Source organism: Phoca vitulina, unplaced genomic scaffold (genome assembly GCF_004348235.1).
Source record: "Phoca vitulina isolate PV1807 unplaced genomic scaffold, GSC_HSeal_1.0 scaffold2, whole genome shotgun sequence".
NCBI lineage: Eukaryota > Metazoa > Chordata > Mammalia > Carnivora > Phocidae > Phoca > Phoca vitulina.
In genome coordinates, this window is record NW_022589705.1 from 51,640,054 (window position 1) to 51,668,030 (window position 27,977).

A 27,977-nucleotide genomic window follows, 5' to 3' on the forward strand; every position below is an offset into this window, starting at 1 on the left:
GAAAAAACTCATTGAATGGAGAGAGAATCATCTGGCAGGAGGCTTCTTCTAGGACCTTCCCTTTCTTCTTGCCTAGAAGGCAGAGATGACATTGGCGGTGAAGCACCCATTTTAAAATCATGAAGAAACAATGACTAAACCAATACATTAAGAAAACAGCAGAGCAGAAAGAAGAAGGTTTTTAAGACCCTGACAGATCACCTTCTTCAGGGGTTTTTACATAAAAAAGATTAAGGCCCTGTTTGTTTAAGCTACACTAAGTGGGGTGTTTGTTTATAAGCAGCTGAATGCAATCCTTAAATGATACCCATGATTCTACCAACTTAAGTGAAGTCTTTATTTATCACATTACATTGTTCTTTGCACATGTGCATATATGTTTGTTGGATAGTTGTGATAGCAGAAACTTCCATATTTTGATTACCCTATGTAATAGTAAGGATTAAATGATATATGACTGGCATTTAATTGAGGCTTAACATTCATTGCCTTTACAATTTTTTTCGTTTGAATTTGTATCAAAATTTTCCCTGTGTATTATAATCATCATTTTTTTTATTTAATAGCATCTTAATAGCCCATGCTATTGATGTAATTTATTTGCTATCCCAAATATGATACACTGAGATTATATCCTGGAATATGGCTATTACTGCAAGGAATATCTTCATGCTCTGCTGTATTTTATTTTTTTATTTTTATTTTTTAGATTTATTTTTTTATTTTAGAGAGAGAGCACATGCAAGCTGGCGGAGGGGGAGAGGGGGATAGAGAATCCTCAAGTAGACTCCACACTGAGCTTGGAGCCCGATGCAGGGCTCAATCACACGACCCTGAGATCATGATGTGAACCAAAATCAAGAGGCAGCCACTTAACTGACTGAGCCACCCAGGCACCCCACTCTGTTGTATTTTAGAATTCCCCTTTAAATATAAACTGAAGATTACAATTAAAAATCCAAAAAGCAAATCAACACTGAAACCTTCCTCCTCTCCATTTTCTACTTTCCTGTATCCCAAATCGTAATAGGTGTGATAATAAGAAGCACTGAGCTTCTACAACCCTTAAATTTCTCAAGTGACAGAGGTGATAGGATCATCTTTTGTTATTTATAACAAGCCCTTTTCAACCATACCTGAGTTTATTATGCTAGTAAGGGGACTTTTGGTGAGGCCCTAGACAGCTTCAGGACGGGGTCTGGTTGCCACAACAACAACCATATGATTAGTTAGAACTTTCAGTCTCACCCTCCTCTGGGAAGAGGAGAGGGGCTAGAGATGGAGTTCAATCACCAATGGCCAACGATGTAACCAATCATGCTCACATAATGGAACTTCCAGACTGGCACATACATCAAGGTATTGATGTACTGGCGGAGGGGAAGGGGGACGCACCCAGGAAATGCATGGAAGCTCTGTGCATCCTCCATACCTTGCCCTATGCATCTCTTCTATTTGGCTATTTCTCAGTTGTATCTTTTATAATAAACCGGTCAGCATAAGTAAAGCACTTTCCTAATTTCTGTGAGCCATCCTAGCAAATCAAAGGTTTTGATCATCAAACCTGAGAAAGGGATCACGGGAACTCCCAATTTGTAGCTGGTTGGTCAGAAGCACAGCTAGCAACACGGACCTTGTGACGGGCATCTGAAGTCAGGACAGTCTTGTGGGACTAAGTCCTTAGACTGTGCAATCAGCACTAACTCTGAGTAGCTAGTGTCAGAAGTGAATTGAATTTTAAGACACCAGTTAGTGTCCAGAGAATCAGTAGTTGGGCAGAGGGGAAAACTCACATATTTGGTGTCAGAAGTGTTGTGAGCAAAAACAGTTCATAAGAGGCATTAAGAAGAAGAAGAAGAAGAAAATCCCACATAGGTATTTTTACTATGGTACATGTATGCTACTATTATTCAATTTTTAGAAACCTAAAATAGAATGGAAACCAAGTTTTAACATTAGTATGGACGATTAGTTTCCCCATTTAAAAAAATGAAAACCAAAAATTTCCAAAACAGCTGGCTTTCACATACAACCAAGGGGGGAAAGAAAACACTGTCTAGAATATGCAAAATTTTAGTTTTGATAGTGTAACAAAAGGATTATTCTGTTGGAAGAAACTGACTTTTTCAAAGCATATTATATTTCTTTAGGAAGTTTACACATATTTTCTTCAGATTATTTCATACCTAGAGAGAGATTAAACTTGCAAAAGCTTAGGGGTACCTGGCTGGCTCAGTTGGGGGAGCATGTGACTTGATCTCAGGATTGCGAGTTCAAGCCCCACGTTGGTTGTGGAGATTACTTAAAAATAAAATCTTTAAAGTACAATAAAACAACGAAAAACAAAAAACAAAAAACCATCTTGCAAAAGCTTATCTAGATAGTGTGATTTATTTTGGAAATACTATCACAAGAGATGAGCAACTATACAAACTAATGTGGTTACTTTACACTGATGAATGCATATACCTTTTAACCCAAATTAAAAATTAACTGAGAAAGTAAAATATTTTTACTGCATATATCAAGATCTAAATTTACACAAACATATTTAAAACTTTAACAAGGGTTTTCTGACCTCAAATTTTATAATTTGCGCTGATTAAATATGGTCAGTAGCTCAATCAGTTAGAATCTCATGTTAAAATAAATGAAATGTACTTCTTACACTTTGATCCAGAGTTTTATAACCAATTTTCCCCAGAGGAATTAACCATCCAATAGAAACAGTGCTTTTTATTTTTGACCTTTATAACAAATGGACAAAGTTAACACTTTAACAGAACTGGGGGGAAAGGTGGACCACCCCATTAATGAACAAGTGGATACTAATGTAAGATTCGATGATATACAATCTCTAGGCAAATCAAATTTTCAGCATCATACAAAAATGAGATGAATCAGACCTTTTCTTTCCAACGTACCTTCTTTCATATAAAATTTCTACCTACTAAGTACTAAGTCAAAATGTGTGTCAAGTAAACTCCGCACTCTAAAATGATGCAAGCAGGACGAGTTTTGGTTGTAACTGAACTATCTTGAGATTTTTTTCCTCTTTAAATACAGATTCTATATGGTAATTTTGTATGACACACCACAGGAAACAGGACAATAGGCACTAGTGTTTTTCACACTAGTAGGGCTACTTACACAGATGTTACACTGTGATTTTGAAGTTGCAAAGCAAATTATTATCTGACACGAGTATACATAAAGAATTAGGCATTCCCTTAAAGTTTAGAAGGACACAGACTGCGCTGAGGGAAAGAAGCCAGACACAAAAAAGTACCTACTGTATGTCAACATTTACATGAGTTCTAGAATGGGAGAAATAATTTACGGTGTTAGAAGTCATATTAGTAGTTGCCCGGGGCAGGATACTGCCAAGGAGTGATGGATGTAATATCTTCATCAGGCTGTGAATGAATTTATCGAAATTAAACAAACTGTCCCTTAAAATTTGTGCATTTTATATAAATATGTAAAACTGTGCTTAAGAGTTTTGTTAAGAAACAAAAACTCAAGCCATAATGGGTAAGTTGCTTTCTTATATCAAATTTACTTCTCATTTGGCCTTCTGTAGAGCCTAAATTAGTAAACAAAGATCTAATTATATTTTCAAACACATTAGTGTAATGCTCTATGTACCTCTTGTCCTAATTTTTCACATTTGTCTTCGCCTGCAGAGCAGACCACAGCTCCAACGGCATTATACTAGAAATCTCCCGTTTTCCTCCCAACTCAAACACTCCAGAGTAGTCTTTGCTCAAATGTACATATTTATTCTCCCCTAATCCTCAGCCTCCTACCAATGTTCTGAATCTACACAAAATTTACCTCAAAGATAAATCTATTAGATATCCACCATTGCCTTAGAAGGCTTTACATGCCAGGCACTGTACTGGGGCTCAAAATTTAACAATAATTCATTTAATCCTTTCCCCAAATACGACACCCCCCTCCTATTTTACCTGCCATATTCAAAACAAAGGATCAATACCTGAAAACATTTATTTTCATTTGCATACTAGTATACATATAACATGATTTTTTTTTCAATTTTAAATACAAGTCTTTCATCTCAAGTTCATCTTCCCAGGTTTTAGGCTCCGACACCTTGTTTTCCTTACTATGAGTTGATCCTACTCATTACACACACCCACACAAAAGAACTACAATCTCGTCCAATGTTTTAATAAACGCAACAAAGAACACTGCCCTAGAAACCTCTGAGCCCATGAAGTCTATCCTTGTCATCTAGCATCACTGCCAACCTTTCATTAAGCTCTGTTCAAGGCATTTTATGAAGTCCTTTATATGCACACTTATTTAACTCAAAGAACTACCCACTTTATAAGTGAGGAAATACAGACACGAGGGAAACCTTCTCAGGGTCATGTAGCTACAGACAACAGAGGAAATGTTTGAACAGTACCTATGATGTATCTATATTACAGATCTGCTATTAGTCTGAGAAATGTGCATGTTCCCCATTACAGGCACCCATATGTCTTTAGGCAGTAGGTGATGACATAGATGAGTCAGAAAAAGACTGAAGCCAGGTGGATTCTGAAGACAGGATCTCAAGTGGCTTTATAAGGAAAGAAGGAGAGACACCTGGGTGGCTCAGTTGGTTAAAGGTCTGCCTTCAGCTCAGGTCATGATCCCAGGGTCCTGGGATCGAGTCCCACATTGGGCTCCCTGCTCAGCAGGGAGACTGCTTCTCCCTTTGCCTGCCGGTCCCCCTGCTTGTGCTCTCTCGGAACAAAATCACTTGGACACCCTCCAGAGTTATCACACCCTGCTTGCCCAGAGGCCCCTTCCTAGAGATCTCTACTTTCAAGGAGCATCTGACCTCTTACTACCAGTCCTCTTGATCATCTGATGCTAGAAGCCAGAGGAGCTCATGTTCCTGGTCACATGGGATTGTAATAATCAGTGTCACCCAAAAAGGAGCTCACACTCCTAATCTGGTGCCCCAATATTTGTGACTCCTGTAGAGGGGACACCTCTACATTGCCTGATTCTTGGGGCCTGTTAGGCTTACACTCATGAGTCCCACTAAGTTGTAACCAATGAACAAAAAATTCTTCAATAGCTACCACCCCTAGAGCATAGCAAGAGGCAACAGATCCAGGAGCTTGGTCTTTCCACGCAGGAGCCTATTAATCATTAGGACAGTAGCCTGAGAGGTAGGGTTCTAATTAAGCATGCATCTTGAGGCTGACTAATCCTTTCCAGAGACCTCGGAGGGCAAGTGCTCTCATCATGCTCACCCTCTGCCACACTCCAGAGTGACACTGACTCTTGGAGGGGAGCTTTCCATGAGTCTGGTGCCCAGTTTTTGCAGCTGACATCCAGGGGACACCCCTTGATTGCCTGGCTCTGGTGGATGAAGGGTCTTGCATTCCTGGATCCCACAGGACTATGGCAATCAGAAGATGATTCTTGGCAGGCTACTACCACCAGGGCAATTCAAAGACAGCAGACTGAGGCACATGCCCCAGTCTTTCTGTAAAAAAAGGTCACTTTGCTTATTCTGGAGCTTCAGCTGAGGGGCAATATTTAGGTGTGGCACACATTCAGCGACCTACAGTGCTGCTCTAAAGGAACTTGGGCTGTGAACACCATCCCGGCATTCTCCTTCTGCTTTGCTCTAGTTCACTGGTATCTCCCCAAAAGGAGCTTATACACTCTTCTGAAGTCCCAATTTCTGTGACTGCCACCCAAGGCACACCTCTAGATTGCCTGTCTGGTGGCCAGTGGGGCTTACACATGTGGCCCCTCAGGACTATATATATATTTGCATGCTTTTAAAGCTGCTGCCTGAGGGTCTGGCTTTCAGTCAACCTGAATCTCCCCTTTTGGACACTGACCGGTATTGGCACATCCTCAACTATCAGGAGCTATTAAAAATATAATAGGCTGTTTGTATATGTGCTGCCGAAGTGAGCACTATAATAGGCTGTTTGGACAAGCACAGAGGTTTGGGAAACAACCAAGAGCTGTAGTAGGGCTGAATGAAAAGTTTCATCTCCTACACAGGGCCACTCCTTCGAGACTGGGAGAGGTGGCTGTTTCATCAACCGTATAACAACCAACACAGAAAGTCAAGCAACATGAAGAAATAGAGGAATGTTCCAAATGAAAGAACAAGAAAACACCTCAGAAGAATACCTTAATGAAATGGAGATAAGCAATTTACCTCATAGAGAGTCCAAAGTCATGGATATAAAGACGATCACTGAACTTGAAAAAAAAGAATGGATGAAAACAGTTAAAACTTCAAGAAAAACATGGAAAATATAAGAAAATACCAAAGAGAAGTCACAAAGCTGAAGAATGCAAGAACTGAACTGAAAAATACACTAGAGGGGTTCAATAAATGACTAGATGAAACAGAAGGATCGGGCAACTCAAAGACAAAGATCTCACCCAATCAAAGAAGCAAGAGGAAAAACGAATAAAAAAAGTGAAAATAGCTTAAGGGATTTACAAGACAACATCAAACAAACTGACATTGACTTTTTATAGGGCTCCCAGAAGGAGAGAGAGAGAGAGAAAGAGGCGGAAATCTTATTAGGAAATAATGGCTAAAACTTCCCTAACTTCGGGAATGAAACAGCCATCCAGCTCCAGTAAACCCAGAGAATTCCAAACAAGATGAAGCCAAAGAGATTCACACCACGACACATTATAATTAAAATGCCAAAAGTTAAAGACAGGAAAGAATATTAAAAGCAGCAAGAGAAAGAAACCTTGTTACATATAAGGAGCACCCCCCTCATAAAACTACTAGCAGATATTTGAGCACAAACATTACAGGTCACAAGGGAATGGAATGATATATTCAGAGTGCTGAAAGAAAAAACTTCAAACCAAAAATATTCTATCTGGCAAAATTATGATTCAGAATTGAAGGATAAAGAATTTTCCAGACAAGCAAAAGCTAAAGGAGTTCATCAGCACTAAAATGGCCTTACAAGAAAGGTTAGAGGGACTTCTTTAAACTGAAAAGAAAGGTGCTAATTAGTAATGAGAACACATGTGAGAGAAGAAATCTCATTGGAAAAGTAAATATATAGTAAAGGTCGTGGATTTAAAAAGCTAGTGTAAGGGTTAAAAGAAAAAAAAACAGTAATAATAACTATGATTACAATAATTAGTGAAGGGATACACAAGATAAAAAGATGTAGTAAATACAATATCAAAACCAAAACATAGTGGGGGAGGGGCAAAAATGCTGAGCTTTAGAATGGGATCAAATGTAAGGTATTATCAACTTAAAGTAGACTATTATAAGTTGTTATATCTAAGTCTCATGGTAACCACAAATCAAAAACCAATAGTAAATACATAAAAGTAAGAATATAAGCATACCACTGAAGTCATCAAACCAAAAAGGAAGAAAGTCAGAAGAACAGAGAAAAGCTCAACTACAAAAACAGATAGAAAACAATTAGCAAAATGGTAATAAACACATATCTGTCAATAATTACTTTAAATGTAAATGGACTAAAATCTATACTCAAAGAAAAGAGTGGCTGAATGTATTAAAAAACAAGACCCATCTACATGCTGCTCTATAGAGACTCACTTCGGATATAAGGGCACACACAGAGTGAAAGGGAAAGAACGGAAAAAGATATTCCATGCAAATGGGAACTAAAAGGAAGCTGGAGTAGCCATACTTATATCAGACAAAATAAACTTTAAAACCAAGAATAACAGACAAAGAAGGGTGTTATACCATGATAAAGGGATCAGTCCAGTAAGAGGATATTTGTAAACATTTATGCCTCAACACAGGAGTACTTAAATATATTAAGCAAATATTAACAGACCTAAAGGGAGAAATATAGAGTGCAATACAATAATAGTAGGGGATTTAATTCCCCACTTACATCAATGGATAGATTATCTAGACAGAAAATCAATAGGGAAACATCAGCCTTAAATGACATGTTAGAACAGATGGATTTAACAGACACATACAGAATATGCCATCCAAAAGCAACAGAATACACATTCTTCAAGTGCACATGGAATATTTTCTAAGACAGATCTTATGTTAGGCCACAAAACAAGTCTTAATCAATTTAAGATGACTGAAATTAAACAAAGCGCCTTTTCTAACTGCAATGGCATAAAACAAGAAAATAATTACAAGAAAAACACTAGAAAGTTCACAAATACGTGGAGATTAAACAACATGCTACTGAACAACCGATGGGTCAAAGAAGAAATCCAAAGAGAAACAAAAAAAATATCTTGAGATAAGCAAAAATGTAAATAAAACACACCAAACTTCATATGATGCAGCAAAAGCAGTTTTAAGTGGGAAACTCATGGCAATAAATGCCTACCTCAAGAAACAAATCTTGAACAACTTAACTTTACATAGCAAGGAACTAGAAAAACAAATGAAGCCCAAAACTTGTAGAAGGAAGGAAATAACAAAGATTAGAGCAGAAATAAATGAAATAGAGACTATAATGACAGTAGAGGGGCGCCTGGGTGACTCAGTCAGTTAAGCGTCTGCCTTCAGCTCAGGTCATGATCCCAGAGTCCTGGGATCGAGCCCCACGTAGGGCTCTCTGCTCAGCAGGGAGCCTGCTTTTCCCCTCTCCCTCTGCCTGCCACTCCCCCGGCTTGTGCGCTCCCTGTCAAACAAATAAATAAATAAACAAACAAACAGACAGTAGAAAGATCAATGAAACCATAAGCTGGTTCTTTGAAATTGACAAACCTTTAACTAGACTTACCAAGAAAAAAAGAGGACTCAAATAGAATCAGAAATGAAAGAGATGTTACAACTGATGCCACAGAAATACAAAGAATTATGAGACGACTATGAACAATTATATGCCAATAGATAAATTTCTAGAATCATACAATCTTTCAAGACTGAATCATATAGAAAAAGAAAATCTGAACAGACCAGCTACTAGCAAGGAGATTGAATCAGTAATTGAAAACCTCCCAATAAATAAAAGTCCAAAACCAGATGGCTTCACCGGTGGATTCTACCAAACATTCAAAGACAATTTAATACCAATCCTTCTCAAAATCTTCCAAAAAATAGAAGGGGTGAACTCTTCAAAACACATTTTATAAGACTAGCATTACCTTGATACCAAAACCAGACGAAAACACCACAAAAAAAGAAAATTATAGGCCAACAACCCTAATGAACAAAGATGCAAAAATCCTCAACAAAATATTAGCAAACCAAATTCAACAATACATTGAAAGGATCATACACCACAATCCAGTCAGATTGATTCCAGGGATGCAAGTATGGTTCACCATTCACAAATCAATGTGATATACTACATCAACAAAATGAAGGATAAAAATCATAGGATCATCTCAATAGATGCAGAAAAAAGCATCTGACAAAATTCAACACCCAGGGGCACCTGGGTGGCTCAGTTGTTAAGTGTCTGCCTTCCACTCAGGTCATGATCCCAGAGTCCTGGGATCGAGCCCCGCATCGGGCTCCCTGCTCAGAGGGAAGCCTGCTTCTCCCTCTCCCATTCCCCCTGCATGTGTTCCCTCTCTCACTGTGTCTCTCTCTGTCAAATAAATAAATAAACTCTTAAAAAAAAAAATTCAACATCAACATTCAACATATTCATAATAAAAACCCTAAACAAAGCAGGTATAGAGGGAATGTACTTCCACATAATACAAGCTCATAGCTAAGATCAGACTTAACAGTGAAAAGGTGAAAGCTTTTCCTTTAAGATCAGGAACAAGACAAGGATGTCCACTCTTAACATTTTTCTTCAACATAGTACTGGAAGTCCTAGCCAGAGCAATTAAACCAGAAAAAGAAACTAAAGGCATCCAAACTTTAAAGGAAGAAGTAAAACTCACTATTGGCAGATGACATATTTCTTATATATAGAAAACTCTAAAGACTCCATCCAAAAATTGTTAGAATAAACAAATTCAGCAAAGTTGTAGTACACAAAATCAACATGCAAAAATCTGTTGTTTCTTTATACTGATACAAAGTATCAAAAAAAGAAATTAAGAAAACAATCCTGTTTACAATTCCATCAAAAAGAATACCTAAAAATAACCAAGATGAAAGACTTGCATACTGAAAACTACAAGATACTAATGAAAGAAATTGAAGATGACACAAATAAATGGAAAGATATTCCATGCTCATGGATTAGAAAAAATATTATCGTAAATATGTCTGTACTATCCTAAATAATATACGGATTCAATGCAACTACTATCAGAATTCCAATGGTATTTTTCTTTTCTTTTTATTTTTTTAAGATTTTATTTATTTATTTGAGAGAGAGAATGAGAGAGAGAGAGCATGAGAGGGGGGAGGGTCAGAGGGAGAAGCAGACTCCCCGCTGAGCAGGGAGCCCGATGCGGGACTCGATCCCGGGACTCCAGGATCATGACCTGAGCTGAAGGCAGTCGCTTAACCAACTGAGCCACCCAGGCGCCCAGAATTCCAATGGTATTTTTCACAGAAACAGAACAAACAGTCCTAAAACTTCTATGAAGCTACAAAGACCCAGAAGAACCAAAGCAATCTTGAGAAAGAACAAAGCTGGAGGCAACATGCTTCCAGATTTCAAACTATATTACAAAGCTATAGTAATTAAAATAGTATGGTATTGGCATAAAAAGAGACACATAGATCAATGGAATAGAGAGCCCAGAAATAAACCAAAACATAGATCATCAATTAATTTACAACAAAGGAGCCAAGAACATACAGTGGTGAAAGGATGATCTCTTTAACAAATGGTGTAAGGAAAATTGGACAGCCACATACAAAAAAAATGAAACTGGACCACTATCTTACAGCATACACAAAAATTAATTCAAAATGGATTAAAGACTTGAATGTAAGACCTGAAACCATAAAATTCCTAGAAGAAAACATAGGTGGTGAACTCCTTGGCATAGGTCTTAGTAATTATTTTTTTAATCCGACATCAACAATGAAGGCAACAAAAGCAAAAATAAACAAGTGGGACTACAAACTAAAAAGCTTCTTCTGCACAGCAAAGGAAACCATACACAAAATGAAATGGCAACCTACTGAATGGGATAAAATAACTGCAAATCATCTATCTGATAAGGGACTAAAATCCAAAATATATAAAGAATTCATACAACTCAATACCAAAAAACAATCCAATTAAAAAATGGGCAGAAGATCTGAATAGACATTTTTTTCAAAGAAGACATACAGATGACCAACAGGTACATGAAAATATGCTTAACATCATGAATCAGCAGAGAAGTGCAAATCAAAACCATAATGAGGTGGGGCGCCTGGGTGGCTCAGTTGGTTAAGTGTCTGCCTTTGGCTCAGGTCATGATCCCAAGGTCCTGGGATCAAGCCCCGCATCGGGCTCCTTGCTCCACGGGAAGCCTGCTTCTCCCTCTTCCTCTGCTGCTCCTCCTGCTTGTGCTCTCTCTTTGTCTAATAAATAAATAAAATCTTCAAAAAAAAAAAAAACCATAATGAGGTATCACTTCACACTGTTAGAATGGCTATTATCAAAAAAAAAAAAAAAAACAAGAAATAACAAGTGTTGGTTGGCAAAGATATGGAGAAAAGGGAACTCCTGTACACTGTTGTTGGAAAGGTAAATTGGAAAAAGTATGGAGGTTCCTCAAAAATTTTAAAATACAATTACTGTATGATCCAGCAATATCACTTCTGGGTATTTACCTAAAAAAAAAATGAAAACACTTATGTGAAAGATATATGCACCCCCATGTTCATTGCAGCATTATTTATGAGAGTCAAGATACAGAAACAATCCATTGATAGATAATCATGGTGTATATGTATGTACACACACACACACACACACACACTAGGATATTATACAGCCATAAAAGAATGAAATCTTGCCTTTGAGACTACATGGATGGAACTTGAGGGTATTATGGTAAGTGAAATAAATCAGACAGAAAGACAAATACCACATGATCTCTCTTATATGTGTAATCTAAAACAAACAACAACCAAAAAACCAAGCTCATAGATACAGAGAACACATTGGTGGTTGCAAGAGGCAGGGGGTGAAAGGCAGGAGAAATAAGTAAACTGTTTTTGTTTTGTTTTTAGTTTAAATAAACTGAATAAATATTCTGATCCACAGACACATTACGCATTGCACCACTGGCCCCCTTCAAGTTGAATATTAAAAACAAAATAAAACAAAAAACAGGCCTCCAAAGGTACAGCAAAGTCGGTGTCTGTGTGATAAAGCAGCACAGTGCTTATTAAATAACTTTGCTGGGTCCTACACAAAAATTAATGCAAAGTAGAAACTCTAAAATATCATTCAGCACTACATGATACCCTGATCTGAAAGACTGTCTTCCAAAAGAATCTATGCATTACTCAGGAAAGCTCCTGAGCGGCAATAAATACTCTCCTATGAACCTAACTCCATGGGGGCACATCTTGAAAGACTAAAAGAGGGGAAATATGACTTACAGGAACTCTTCTAGAACCTGCTGAAATTTTAATATACCCTGAATCTATGACAGCAAGTCAAAAAAAACAACATTCAAATGCAAGACTGATCTCAGAAGACAAAAGTTAGGTCAAAACTCTTGAATGCCTGTGCCTGCATAAGAAATCAGCTTGTCAAAGATACTTTAAGAGAAAAAGTAATGAATGGGGTAGGAGTCAAGTGCATCTTCCCTCTCTGAAGCTGGACGAATTGAGTAAGACACAATGGATGTTCCGTTTGGTCTTCCGCATAAGAAAGGAGGGGTGGTCTTGGAAATTTGTTTAGATACTGTCCAATTCTGCAGTCACAGTTCTACACCTTTAAAGAAGCAGCCCCATTTCCGAATTCTTTGACCAGATTCAATTATTAACACCAAGCTGAAGGGAAATTTAAAAAAACACAAAGATGTTTCATTTGAAAAGTAATTTGACCATATAAAAAGTCATAAGATTAGGGGTACCTACCTGGCTGGCTCAGTTGGTGGGGCATGTGACTCTTGATTTTGGGGTTGTGAGTTCAAGACCCACATTGGGTGTGGAGATTATTTAAAAATTTCTTTTTTACATCAAAAACTAATGATGTAATGTATGGTGATTAACATAACAATAAAAAATTAAAATTTTTTTTTAATTTTTAAGAAGTCATAAAATTATATTCCTAAGCCTTCCGGTACTTCCACCTCCAGGCATCTCTCCTAAAGAAACAAACCCGCTGCCTGTTTAAGACTATGTGTTTCCCTGGGAGCTAGTTACATCACTCGCACCAGGATGCAGGACCTGTCAGCACCTCCCCTCTGCACAGTGGTCCAGTTCTGCTGAATAAAAAGCCACCAAATTCCTCCAAGTAGTTGAGCCGATCTGAGTCTTTCCTTTCCACTCAGAGAGGAGCTATGCTGAAGCCCAGAGACCAACTGTTTGTGATATGAAGTTTCTATCTAAAACTATAGGCAAAGGTCACGAGGTTGCTGAACCGAGAAGTGCTATCATCCTAAGACACTTCATATATCAACATACTTGGACTAAAGTTTTAATAAAAACATGAAGGCCAATAAATCCACCCTATCTCTCATCCCTGTTATGCTTGGCCACCAACTCCTTCCTTCCCTGATTCTCTGGTTTCTCCTTGCTTCCGTTCCCAGACTCACCCCCAAGACCCTCCAGCCAAACTACCCATCACACTCCATGGAATCTCCTTGAGTTGTCAAGAAACTACTCCACACCCTGACCTCTTCACCGAATGTTCTCTCAACCTCTTCTGTTCTCTCTACAGCTTCTGGTTCTCTGCCACAGATACCACGCTCGAGGGAGTGATGCTCATTCCCTTGCTCTGGGAAGTTGGAAAAGGGGTGGGGGGGGGGGGGCAAGATTTTTCTAAACTCCCTTCCTTCCACTAAGCCATTACTCTCCTACTGTTGTTTCAAAAGTGAATCCCTACTCAGACACCTCTCCTTTTAATGCCCACATTACTACCACCTCATCCCTGTTTTAAAATAACCTTTACCTAAATGACAAAAAATATAAAAAATAAAATATCTCTTGGGATTCCTGCCCATAGGACACAAAATAGCACTTGTATTTGTACTTTCCTTTTCATTCCTGGCACCTGTCTCTGTGGAGGAGGTAAACTTCCTCCCATCAAACCACCAAAGGCTCATCTCTCTAGGTGTGCAATGTCCTTCTCTCCCTTCACCCTCGCCAGGGACCGTGTTTAATCACCATCTTTCTAGCATCGACATATTCATTCGCTGGATCTATCCCAGAAAGACAGAAAGAGAGAGAGAGAGACACACACAGATATATATGTAGTTATATATGTGTAACTCCTTCTCCTTTACCTCATTTATTTGACAGAGGGAGACACAGCGAGAGAGGGAACACAAGCAGGGGGAGTGGGAGAGGGAGAAGCAGGCTTCCTGAGGAGCAGGGAGCCCAATGCGGGGCTCGATCCCAGGACCCTGGGATCACAACCTTAGCCAAAGGCAGATGCTTAACAACTGAGCCACCCAGGCACCCCCGAGCCCCAGGACCCTGGGATCATGACCTGAGCCAAAGGCAGACGCTTAACGACTGAGCCACCCAGGCGCCCCCGTGACTATCTCTGGGCTCATCAATTTCCTCCAATGTTTTGTTCATTCATTCCACTCCACTATTTTCTTCCTCATTCATACCTATAACAATGCTGTTTTGCAGGACTATAATTCTGGCCTTATGCTCTTCCTATTTGAGCTTACCCTGGATGACGACTATTCAAATCCAGCAGTTTCACATACACATGATCTTGCTCCCAATTATCCACATAAGGATAGACCTCAACATTAAACCCCAGAATCACATACCTAATTGATTCCACTTCACTTTGTGGAACCCTCAACATGTCCCAAACCAAATTCATTTTCCCTTCCAACCTGTTCATGCTCCTATAATCTTTTTTTTAAACTGAAGTATAATATACGGTGTTTGATTAGTTTCAGGTGTACAACATAGTGATTTGACAGTTCTATACATAGTGAAAAGCTCACCATGATAAGTGTAGCTACCATCTGTCACCATAAAATTATAATATTATCAACTGTATTCCTTATGCTGTACTTATCCCCATAACTTATTTATAACTCGAAGCATGTGCCTCTTAATCCCCTTCACTTATTTCGCCCATCCCTCCTCCCCCTCCCATCTGGCAACTACCAGTTTGTTCTGTTTATGAGCCTGTTTCTGTTTGTTCATTTGTTCGTGTGGTTTTTTTTTTTTAGATTCCACATATAAGTGAAATCATATGGTATTTGTCTTTCACTATCTGACCTATCTCATTTAGCATACTATTCTCTATGTCTGTCTATGCTGTTGAGAATGGCAATATTTCATTCTTATTTCTCACTGAATAATATTCTATTGCATATATACCACGTTTTTTATTTTTTTAAGATTTTTATTTATTTATTTGAGAGCGAGCGAGTGAAAGCACAGGAGGAGAGGGAGAAGCAGACTCCCTGCTGAGCAGAGAGCCTGACATGGGGCTTGATCCCAGAACCCTGAGATCATGACCTGAACCGAAGTCAGATGCTTAACTGACTGAGCCACCCAGTACCCCAATCCCACACCTTCTTTATCCATTCACCTACCAATGTACACTTAAGTTGCTTCCTTTGCTCCTACAATCATATATGAAAGAATTAATGGTGCCACAATTCATTTATTGTCCCAGTCCAGAAACACAAGTCATCCTCAACTATGTCTTCTCACCCTGACACGTTATCAGTCACCAATTCCAGCAAATTCTCTAACTCTTGAATCCGTTCCCTCCTTAATCTGTCTGTATGTCTTGCTTACATTGTTAAACAATTAAACTCTTATTCTCTAAGCAAATATTCTATGTAATCGTTTTCCACACAACTGCAAGAATACAAAATTGTATATATGCTTCAATTTTAAGTATGTGAAATTCTCATAGTAATTGTCTAATATTCAATTTTATTCATATTTTCTGTATTTTCCAAATGTTCCACCATAATCATGTTTTTAAAATAAGAGCAAAAAGAAAACTACTTTATAATGTGAAAACAAAGATAAATGGTATCATACCATGCATCAGTGGTATATCTAGATGATGTTCCTATGTATGCCGAGGCCTTGGAAACAACTCGGGTCCTGGGGAGTTGGTATAAGGGCAAATCTTGCTCCATTCTTTGAGCCACAGCAGGGAGTTCAACAAGCAAGCCAGGGCCTTGGATATCATTTGGAATCATCATGCCTAAAGAGCAAACCCAGATAATAGTGAATACAAGATGCTTTTATTCATCCTTCATCTGTTTAATAAATAGTTACGGGCATCTAATAGGGGCAGACCCTTCAAGGTAGAAATCTTATTTATATTAAACTAAATAAGTAAAATGTTTAATATGTCATATGGTGACAAGTAGTATGGTAAAAAAAATGAAGCAAGAAAGGGGGATAGGGACTGCTCAGTGGAAGAGTTACAATTTTACATATGGCCTCACGGAAAAGATGACATTTTAGCAATAGAAATATTTTATCAAAAGAACCCCCTTAATGATTTTATTCTCATCTCACTACACATTTTCCCTTATTAACCTAAGCTGTCCCAACTGCAGGCACTCCTACATTTCACTTATTTAAAAAAATTCCACAGAATAACAAATAACCAAATAAAAACATTTACATTAAAAAAATTTTTTTTAAAGATTTTATTTATTTATTTGACAGAGAGAGACACAGCGAGAGAGGGAACACAAGCAGGGGGAGTGGGAGAGGGAGAAGCAGGCTTCCCGCAGAGCTGGGAGCCCGATGTGGGGCTCGATCCCAGGACCCTGGGATCATGACCTGAGCCGAAGGCAGACGCTTAACGACTGAGCCACCCAGGCGGCCCTAAAAATTTTTTTTAAATTTTAATTTCAGTATAGTTAACACACAGCGTTACATTAGGTTCTGGTGTACGATATAGTGATTCGACAACTGCATACATCACCCAATGCTTGTTAAGAAAACACATTTTTAACGGGGCTTTGTTTACAAATTTCAGAATTCATTTACATTTGTTTACCTCATTTGATTTTCATATCAAACTATGAGTTAGAGAGAAAAGATACTAGCAACCATATTTTATAGATGGAGAAACTCAGGTTAAGGCATTTTGCCAATTGGAATGTGCAAATTTACCTGACACGCCATCTGTGACATTTCCCGATTTACTGAAAAAAAGACTAGGGCAGAGTGGTGCATAGAGTCCTATGACACATAGTTAGGGACCTGTGTCCATATGGCATAGGTCCATTAATCACCCTTAGGATACACCCCAGTAATCGAAATTCTCAGCCAATCTTTCTTCAGCATATTAGACAAATATTATGAATTGTGATCAAATGCCTTCCTTGAATCCATACATTTATAGTATTTTTTGGAGCTCTGGCTTTTTAGAAAATCAGAAATGATTTTTAAGAGATAAATTATCCTAAAATTTTTCCTATAAGCACGACCTAAACTCTTTCCGTTTCTTCCTAACGAACAAATCTTCTGCAAACCCACTACTACTGCTTTTTATCTTGTCTAGAAACTTTGGAATCAGGACCTAATCAGTTGGTAACGCAACAGAACCTGCAGAGGGGGTGAAAGTAACTGTAATGCTCAGGTGGTTTTGTAGGACGTCTCAGGTGCCTGTCCACCATCCCCATGTACCGTTCTACTCCTGTCCACAGGGACCTACATTCCTGCAAAGCACTGTACTCCGTATCATCGCCTCAGAGTTCTAGCTTTGCCTATGGCTTCCTCCTTCCCACTGAGGAGAGACCAGGGGTGGGGCCAAACTCTGGCCGGAAGGGCCAAACACCAGTGTTAGGAAGAGGGAACCGGCTCTATTTGCAGAGCGGTTTCCCACCCACCCATGCTGGTAAGAGTGGCCTGTTAAATTACAGCATTGGATTTCAGAGGTTGCTGCAGTCCATTTAAAACTTTTCATTACCTGTTCCACACAAAGGCTGCCCGTGCCCTTTGCCCCACTCCTCCTCCACGGACCCCTGGTGTGGGGGCTCAGGCACACATTTCTCATCTGTCACGGTGCTTGACACACTCACACTTTACAGAGCTGCTCACCAAGTGCATTGCAGTACCCAGAGCCCATAAAACAAATCGAGTCCTCCAGGGCCTATGCAGGTGTTGGGTAAGGGCCATACAGGCACACAAAGGTTAGAAAAACAAAGAAGTTTTAAAAAAAAAAAAAAAGGTTCCTGGACAAATGGAGGTTAATGTTTATAGGAGAGGAATGGGGGAAATTTTCAAAAGGCTTATACTTGGTGAGGTGCAAGAACAGAATGGTCAATAAAATAAAGGCAAGAAGAATCTCAGTAGAGAGGAGGGTGGGTTATTGTATAACCTGGCCACTGCGGGTGGTGTGGGGGCGGGGGAAGGAAGGCTGTTGAATAACCACACATTAAGTAGCATTTCACTTTCTTATTCAACAAATATTTCTTGAGCACCTGCTAAGGTAACACAATCAGATATAAGCCCCTTCTAAAAGCTCAGTTTATAGTAAGAGCTACATGCAAATGAGTAAGTGTGCCTGACTCTTGGGTGCAATGATAGAGACTCACCCAGGGTTCCCTGGAGGTACCATCCAGGCAGGGGCAGTCAAACATTAGGAAACAGAACTACTTTCTATCTGAAACCTTCTGAAAACTTGTAACACTAAATGTATTATTGACTTGGAATTTATCTTGTATGCTTCACCTTATTAATTATGCTAATTTATAGGTTTAGTTTCACAGCCCAAGAAGAGTAGAGGCTCTTAGAAGATACAAAATTTTGGATTAACTACAGGGTCAAGAATAGCCCTTTACACATAAGGTTCTCAAAAATAAATTTTAAATTAACTGTTCAGAAAAAGAAATTTAATTATTCAGAGATAAATCTAAAATTGTCTGTTACTAATAAAGTGGTCAAAGAGTTACAGATTTGAAAGATGGCTTAGAAAACACTTAGCCCAAATCTTTCATTTTGAAAGATGGCTTAGAAAACACAGCCCAAATCTGTGTCAACTCTGTATTAGTAATTTCTCAGCCTACCCACGGTTAGCATTAATCCAAATAGTCATGCCCGCTGCACAGCATTCTAGAGGCTTTCAAAATTTTTCCTGAAAGCATGTGGTTATGAATGCTTTTCCAGTGAGGACAGATCTAAGATATACAAGTCTAACTTCATTCCCGAAACTATAATCTCTAAAAAATAAAGTCCCAGGGCCTTGCAAAGTATTAGGTTAAGGCAGTGTAGTGAGCAGATTGGGGACCTCTCTAAAAGATATACCCAACCACAGAACCTATGAATGTGACCTTAGTTGTGGGGGGGGGGGGGGGGGGGAGTCTTTGCAGATACAGTTAGTATTGTGAGATGAGACCATCCTGGGTTACCCACGTGGGCCCTAAATCCAGTGACAGATGTCCTCATAAGAGACAAAGAAGAGAAGACACAGGGCAAAGAGAGGACAGCTGTGTGAAGACAGAGGCAGACATCACAGTGATACAACCATGAGCCATAAAAGGCTAGAGCCACCAGAAGCTGGAAAAGGCAAAAAGCAGGTTTTTCCCTCAGGCCTTCAGAGGGAGCACAGCACCTTGATTTAGGACTTCGGGCCTTGAGCAGAGTGAGAGAATGAATTTCTGTTGTTTTAAGCCACCAAGTTTGTGCCAATCTGGTACAGCGGCCCCAAGAAACTTACATAGGTAGCAGAAGTCAGAGGAGGTAACTTTGAAGTTGCTTAGGTAATACAGAAAGCAGAGCTCAAGAGGGACTATTTTCCCTGTGTTCTTCCCAACTCTGCTGCTCCTCCCCACCAACACCCATCCCATTTAGCCTGTCTATCCTTTCAATCCTGATGGTATAGCGCAGTGAGTGAGTCTCAACCAGGGGCAATTTCACCCCCCAGGGGACATTTGACAGTGTCTGGAGAAATCTGATTTTGATCATGACTAGGAATGAGAGTACCACTGGCATGAGGGTTAGAAGGCAGGGAAGCTGCTAAACATTCCACCATGCACAGGTCAGCTCTCCACAACAAAGAATTGCCTGGCCCAAAAGAGTAATGACATTGCTATGAAGTATCAATGGCAATCAAACAGATATGGCCTATTAATTCAGTTAATTCATTCATTTGTGCCATAAATCTTCTCCAAGTACTTAGTGGAAGGACTATAGAAATGTGGTAAATTTTTAAAAAATAGTACAATGGGACAGTTGTGGGGGGGAAAAGTCCATTTTCATCCTAGTCACAATTGGTTATCTATGATGAAAAACTGGATAAACTCATCCAATCTTAGATATTCAAAATTAACTATCCATGCTGTGTTTTGACTTACAGGGAATTGATAACTGTAATCAGCTCATAGATGACTTCAATCTTTTATGTTTGTTTTTTTTTGAGAGAGTGAGCAAGAAGGGGTGGGGAAGGGCAGAGAGAGAATCTGAAGCAGGCTACACACTCAGAGCAGAGCCCAACGCTGGGCTTGATTTCACAACCCTGAGATCATGCCCTGAGCCGAAATCAAGAGTTGGACGTTTAACCAACTGAGCCACCCAGGTGCTCCCAGATGACTTCAATCTTTACCACTAAAGATTCCATTCTTTAGATTTTACTCAGCAGAATGCTGAACTCATAGAAACCATTATAAAACCTTCTAGAGTGCATTCTGGCCCTACTACGTATTACCATACAACATGAGAACTGCCCAAGGAGAAAGACTTTTCCTATAAGCAGAATCATAACACGTGAAGGACAGCATAAATCTTCAACAATGGCTCTATAAATCCCAGTGCTGTGAAAGAACTTAACTGTCTCACCTAGGGATCTTAATAATATAATAGCCTTTGATATTTCAGTGTTGGATGAAGAAAAATTATTTTTAAAAGTCAAGTTTTCAAAATTATATAAGAATCAATATTGGGGTAGGCAAGGAGAGGCACTATACTTTTAGGATTCTTTAATGGAAACTAAGTTATTAATGCACCAAAATTGACCATAATATATGGCTATAAAAATGTTTCATAAATGTTTAAAATATGCCTTGCTTTATTAATATTTAACAACCCCATTCAATGAGCTAACAGTATCACTTAACAGCACCAGAGATTTTAATATGTATTAGCAGAGACTTATTTCAGGTTTAGCATGTAAGGTATTAGTTTTAGTTTTAATCCATACTGCTCATAAAAAGCAAAACCAGGCACTGAAAATACAGCTCTCTCAGAAAACAGAATCTGAAAGCCCTCCATTGACATATGAGCTATGTTTATTCTTCCAGATATTCTGAAGATTAATAAACAGACTTAAATTTGCAGCATAATGAATGAAAATACGACAGTAAGAGTTATCGTATGTAAAAATAAAACTGAGAGATTGCAAAATAATGTAATTTGTGTTTATGAGAAACAAAGACCACAAACCTAAATCCAGACTGCTTTTTGTTAATGAATTAAGATTTTCCAGATCATCAAATCTGCTTTGTTGACTGCCTCCTTCAGATGAGGGTATGGAGGGTAGGGAACCGATGCCAAAATTTTCTTTCATCTTGAGAGGAAGACAGACAGAAATGCATTAGTACTTTGTGATAAAGTGAGGAACATGATAATGTTGTTCAAACCAGATAGCAGATAGTGGAAAACTGGCCCTACAAACAGGCCCTTCTCAGTTAACGGTTTATACTGTGGCAAGCAGTAACAAACGCTGATAACTTTATATCTGCAAGGGTACAGGCTAATAATATCAATTTTTTTTTAAACCGTGGATTTTTTTAACCAAAAAAAAACTGTTTTATAAACATTAATGAGTGGATTTAAGTAAATGATCACAAAGGTGTAAGAATAAAGATCTATCCAACCAAGAAAGGTCAATGGCTGATACACACTGACTCATGGATCACGTTGGACCACAACCTCAATAGCTTCACTGATGATCCCAAAACACCTGGTCGGAGATTTTCATAGCTCTAAGCTCTTGCTTTGCCCTTCCTATCACTTTTATCTGCCTGGCGAATACCAGTAATACAAACCTAAAACCTGCAGATAAGCACAATCAATGATTTTTGCATTTTCTGCTTGTCTTCCTTTGATACATGTCTTCTATGGTTTCTGAAAGTTATAGTCTTCCAGGACAGACAATCTTCACTAACATATTTTATTTGATATTTTTAAAAAGATTTTATTTATTTATTTGAGAGAGGGAGAGATAGTGAGAGAGAGCATGAGCAGGGGGCAGGGAGAGGGAGAGGCAGAGGCTTGATCCCAGGACCCCAGGATCATGAACTGAGCCGAAGGCAGACACTTAACCAACTGATCCACCCAGGCGTCCCTAATATCTTACAAACTTTTATAGGCATAAAATTAAATGATACCGTTAGGGCCACCAGAGGAACATACCTTAATTCATTTAAGATGAATAACACCATTATTCTCTACTGTTGGAAATTTAGGTTGTTCAAAACAAAAAAGGTGAATGACATCTTTTACACGGTCCACTGTTTACATTAACATTATATTGGTCATACTTCAAAGTAAGAGAAGGATGTCTCATAAACTGATACACCAAATACTGCTGACTTTTTCCATACAGATGATGAGTATAGCTAAGTACAGAACTCTATCAGATATCTAATGGAGCCTACAGAACATAGAATTCAACTCAAATATTAAATTGGGATGAGAAAGGAGACATAACAACCTAGCTGCCTAGAATAAAAGAAGAATTCCTTAGAGAAGTGAGTAAGGAGGAGATGGTAAGCACTGAGTACTTAGAAGAAATTTTACAGCAATTCTGGACTTAAAAAAAATGTTAATGACAATTATGTAACTGAGGAATAAGAGAATTGATAGCTGAATCTGAATTTCAATATAGAGGGTCAGCTCTTTAGAAAAATGAGTTTTTCTAAACAGAGAAGAAAATAAGAATATACAATCAGTCTAAGGTAAATAATCCCCAGGCAAGAGTCAGATCTTTTGAAAAGGGGCAAAAAACTTAAGACACTTCTCCAGAGAATATATGAAGATGGCCAATGAGCACATGAAAAGCTGCTCAACTTTTCCTAATAATTAGAAAAATGCAAATCAAAACCACAATAAGATACTACTTTGCACCTTTTTAAAAAAACAAAAACAGAAAACAGGTATTGGCAGGCATGTATAAAAATGGGAAAATTTGTGCATTACTGGTGGGCATATAAAGTGGTGCAGGTACTGTGGAAAATAGGATGGTGGTTCTGCCCAAAAATTAAACATAGACTTGCATATGATCTAGCAACTTAATTTTTGGGTATATACTCCAAAAAATTTAAAATAATGATTTGAACAGATATTTTATATCAGTGTTCACAGCAGCATTATTCACAGTAGCCAAAGGTAGAAACAATCCAGATGTTCATCAAGTGATGAATGGGTTAAAAGATTGTGCTATATACATACAATGGAATATTATTCAGCCTTATAAAGGGAGAAAATTCCAACATACACTACAATGTGGAAGAACCTTGAAGGCATGCTGAATGAAATAAGCCTCACACAACAGGACAAATATTCTATGATTCCACTTAAATGAGGTACCTAAAGTCGTCAAATTCTTAGAGAAATAAAGTAGGACTGTGGTTGTTTGCCAGGGGATGAGAAAAGTGGAGGATGGATAGTTACTGTTTAATGGGTACAGACTTTCAATCTGGGAAGATGAAAAAAATTCTGGAGATGGATGGTGATAATGGTTGTATATTAATGCAAGAGTATTTAATGCTACTGAACTGTAAGCCTAGAAATGGTTAAAGTGGTAAATTTTATGTACAGTAGCCCCTCCTTATCTGTGGGGGATATGTCCCAAGACCCCCAGTGGATGCCTGAAACCAAGCATAGTACCAAACCCCGTATATACTATTTTTTCCTATATATACATACCTATGATAAAGTTTAATTTATAAATTAGGCAGAGTAAGAGATTGACAATAACTGATAATGAAATAGAACAATTATATTGTAATAAGAGTTATGTAAATGTGGTCTCTTTCTCTCTCAAAGTATCTTATTATACTGTGCTCACCCTTCTTTTTATGATGATGATGTGAGATGATAAAATGCCTAAGTGATAAGATGTAGTGAGGTGAACGACGCAGGCATGTGTTAGGCTAGTACCGACCTTCTGAGAATATGTCAGAAGGAGGATCATCTGCTTCCAGACCTTGGCTGATCAGGTAACTGAAATTGTGAAAGTGAAACCAGAGACTGGGGGGAGGGGGGAGGGAGGGGAATGGAAAGGGCTACTGCAATGTGTATTTTACTACAAGTAAAAATAAAGAACCAGATCTATAAATCTTGATGGTTTTATCCTTCAATTAAAATGGAGAGTAGTAGAGAAAGGTAAATCTAAGTAGTTGGGTAATATGTGCACTCCATAAATATAGCTATGTCTGTAGCCCAAAATGGATATTATAATGAAGACAGAAGTGATACTGTTACTCTACCCTTCTGGAGGGCACTCTCTAAAGGAGTACTGAGAATTACATATTTTGTAAAGTATTCAAATGTTTTAACAATCTACCCAAAGCTTCTAATATTAGATAATAAATTTTCATCACATGAGTACCTTTCTGAGAGGAGGGCAAATAAAGATTCAAGCCCATCCTGATCTTATGTGTGTAACTGTTATAGAGAATTAGACCATTCTATCAAAAATATGCCACTTTGGCATAAGGATTACTTGGGGAGGAAGACAAATGCGAAACAGCACATACAGAAAAGCTATCTTCCCCTGATTGTTCATCATCAGAGATGAATCTAGATTTTTTTTTCAGCTCAGAGATGGCAGCAAGAGGAACATACATAACAAACCTAACTACAACAACCCTTATCTTCCATCAATTTCCCCCTTATATTTACCTTCCTACAGCTCTGACCCTAAAACCTAAACCCTTTTTCCTTTGTCTTGTCACTTCTCAATAAATTTATTGTTCTTTGTTAAGAAGCTATATAAGCCCAAGTTCTAACCACCCCTTTGAGTTATTCATCACTGAGTTTCTACTGCATGAGTGCATGCCACACTTGTTAATAAATTGTTTTTCTTTTGTTAATCTTTCATCAGCTTAATTTCCAAGGCCCCAGCCAGAGAACCAATGAGGGTAGAGGAAAAATTTTTCCTCCCTTACACTGCCATCATTGTGGAGTTCAGGAAAGGAGGAAAAGAATGCCCAAAACAAGAAGATTTAATTATTTAAAGAAAATAAAATATTGTGCACACAAGACACATTAGGGCTGAAATTATTTTTTTAAAGAGAGAGTGTGCAAGTTGGAGGGGATTGGAGGGGAGGAGCAGAGGGAGAGGGAGAGAGAAAGAATCCCAAGTGGGCTCCTGACATGGAGCCCCATGTGGAGCTTGATCTCACAACTCTGAGATCATGACCTGAGCCAAAACCAAGAGTTGGACATTTAATCGACTAAGCCACCCAGGCACCCCTGGGGCGGCAACAAGTTTAATCAATGCCATTTTAGGGAGCTTATAGGTCACCTCACAGAATCAGAAATAGAAAATAAAGAGAAGGAAGCTAGGAAATTTAACACAGATTTAGTAATTAGGATGCATGTCTTTCAAATTGTGAGCACTGAATGTTGTCATAAACAAGCTTTTTAAATAGCAGTTTAACAAACAACAGAGTAAGTGGTTATATTGTGAAGATAATCACTATGCGCTTACAAAAGGAATTCTTTTAAAGCCTATTGTTATGCAAATGAGTACTTGAAATCAGGATAAAATTCTGACTGATAGTATGGATTCAAAAATCACTGTATCCCAAACAACCTATATGAAAATTAAGATGATATATTTGGAAAACTGTATTAAATGACAGAAAGGTGATTCTAGTGATAATGTATTTATGGACATAAATACGCATTGAAAGACTCTGAATAAAATTATGTCATTAAATGTGAGAATAGGCAAAAAATTTAACATTTGGCAGTTTTTAAAATATGAATGTTTATAAAATACTGTGAATGTAACTGTGACTATTTAGTCTAGAACCCTAAAAGTTTATATACTAAAATGGGCCTCTATTTCAGGTTGCCTTATATTTAGGTAAATAGAAAATTTTCTTTTTATAGAAGAAAGCCACAACAAAGAGTATTTATGAATATTCACTAATCTGTGATTAGAATTTGCTCCATATAACTGAATATTCTGTTTGGGTTAGAGTACTTACAGATACAGGAACGGGACTGGCAAGGAAAGAAAGCACCAATGTCAATGGCAACACACCAGGTGATTCTTTGTCACCTCTGCCGATATCCAGGCATCATTCACATAATCCCAAAACATCTGTTCTCTGGTAGACTTTCCAGAGTCTGCTAATCCTCTTGCATTCTATAAATACAGCTTGTATAGCACCTTGCATAGAAGAAGGACCCAAAGCATTTGCAAAAAGGGGGAAAAGAAGGATAGGTCTGAGGAAGGAGAGAGCAAAGAAACTAGCCCTATGGGCCCTCTGAAAGAGAGTAAAGAAAAGCACACTCCCCACAGCACTGCAAGAAAGTTGCTGATCTCTGTGAGAGGAGTACTGCGCTGTATCTAAACATACTGCTAAGTGGCCATGTAAAAAATATCCCTAGGAGCACCTAGATGCCTCAGTTGGTTAAGCTTCTGAGTCTTGATTTCAGTTCAGGTCATGATCTCAGGGTCGTGAGATCAAGCTCCATGTGGGGCTCTGCACTGGGCGTGGACCCTGCTTAAGATTCTCTCTCTCCTTCTCCCTCTGTCCCTATACCCCCTCTCTCCCTCTCTTAAAACAAAAACCAAAAAACCTCTATATAATAATTTTCTTTTCATTTCCCTGGAAGTTGATCTGGGGCATGAAATGAACAAACAAACTAAAACATTAAAAATGTCCCTAATGAAAGATTCCAATTGGTGACCAGTTAACCCTTATTTTATAAAAATAAAGTTTATTGGTGATCTATAGCAAGCACAAATCTATTTAAATATAATGCTTTCCTGCCCAGTTGAAAATAGGCAGTAACACAAATGTAAAGATAATTTTTAAGAGTTCAGTGACCTTCTATTTAGTATCATATATCACAGAGAACAGTGTGGATAAACAAGACATAAACAACGTATCTGGAGTCAATTTTGCCTTGATTTTCCCTGATAAATGCAAATACACAATATGAGAAATATAGAGTCGTGTTTCTCCGAGGGAATAAAAAAACCACAAATGGCAAAAGAACTCTTCTTTGAAATGGGTAATCTGGAGAAATACATCATTAAAAAAAAAAACAAGGCAAAAACCAATTATAAACCACTATAAAAGGCAACCACAGCTTATGGACTCTTACTAGTAGTTGTGTAATACAGAAAAGATGAGCTTATCCTTACAGCATTACACTATACGGTACATCTTGGAAAAATGATTAATTACAAAAACTGTATTTTCCATTACATTTTGCTCTTTTGAAAGTTACACGACTTAGGCACAGGGGTTGGGAGGGTGGGGGAGAGAAGAGGGGGAGGTGGAAGAGCTGTTCTCACCCCTTACCATGTTTCCAGCACTATAGCTACACTGCTGCGTCTCCTGGGAATACATACTCCTCATGGATCTTGCTTCTTGAAGCTCAGGTGGTTCGTTGTCCTGTAACCACTGAGTGCCAAAGTGAAGTTCCTTCACAGAGGGAACAGGAGCAGCCTCTTGAAGGTGTGATGAGGGATACAAGTCCATGGACGGAAAGTGATCTTGATATAGCTCATATTCTTCATCAACAAGCATCTCTCTTTCTTCCCCCATCTCCTGCAATCTAGGAGTCAGAAATTCATGCATCTCCCAGGCCTCCTTGCTGTTGTCTATCTCTTTCTGTTGGGACTGAAAAGCCTTTCCCAAATCAAGGAACGGCTCATCTACAAGCTCCTCTTTATAATAGGGTTCATCTCTAAATTCCTGTAAATAAA

General features: G+C 38.4%; 1 protein-coding gene across 2 annotated transcripts in view; it reads right to left on the reverse strand.

Moving 5' to 3' along the window:
* The window catches only part of PATJ (PATJ crumbs cell polarity complex component), a 346,204-nt gene that overhangs the window by 213,742 nt on the left and 104,485 nt on the right, over window positions 1-27,977 (reverse strand). For both annotated transcript variants that reach the window (XM_032427605.1, XM_032427611.1), the window contains exons 20-22: window positions 27,571-27,966; window positions 21,461-21,584; window positions 16,097-16,265 (exon numbers count right to left, since the gene is read on the reverse strand). In XM_032427605.1, coding sequence (XP_032283496.1) covers window positions 16,097-16,265; window positions 21,461-21,584; window positions 27,571-27,966 — 689 coding nt within the window. The remainder of the gene's footprint in view (window positions 1-16,096; window positions 16,266-21,460; window positions 21,585-27,570; window positions 27,967-27,977) is intronic.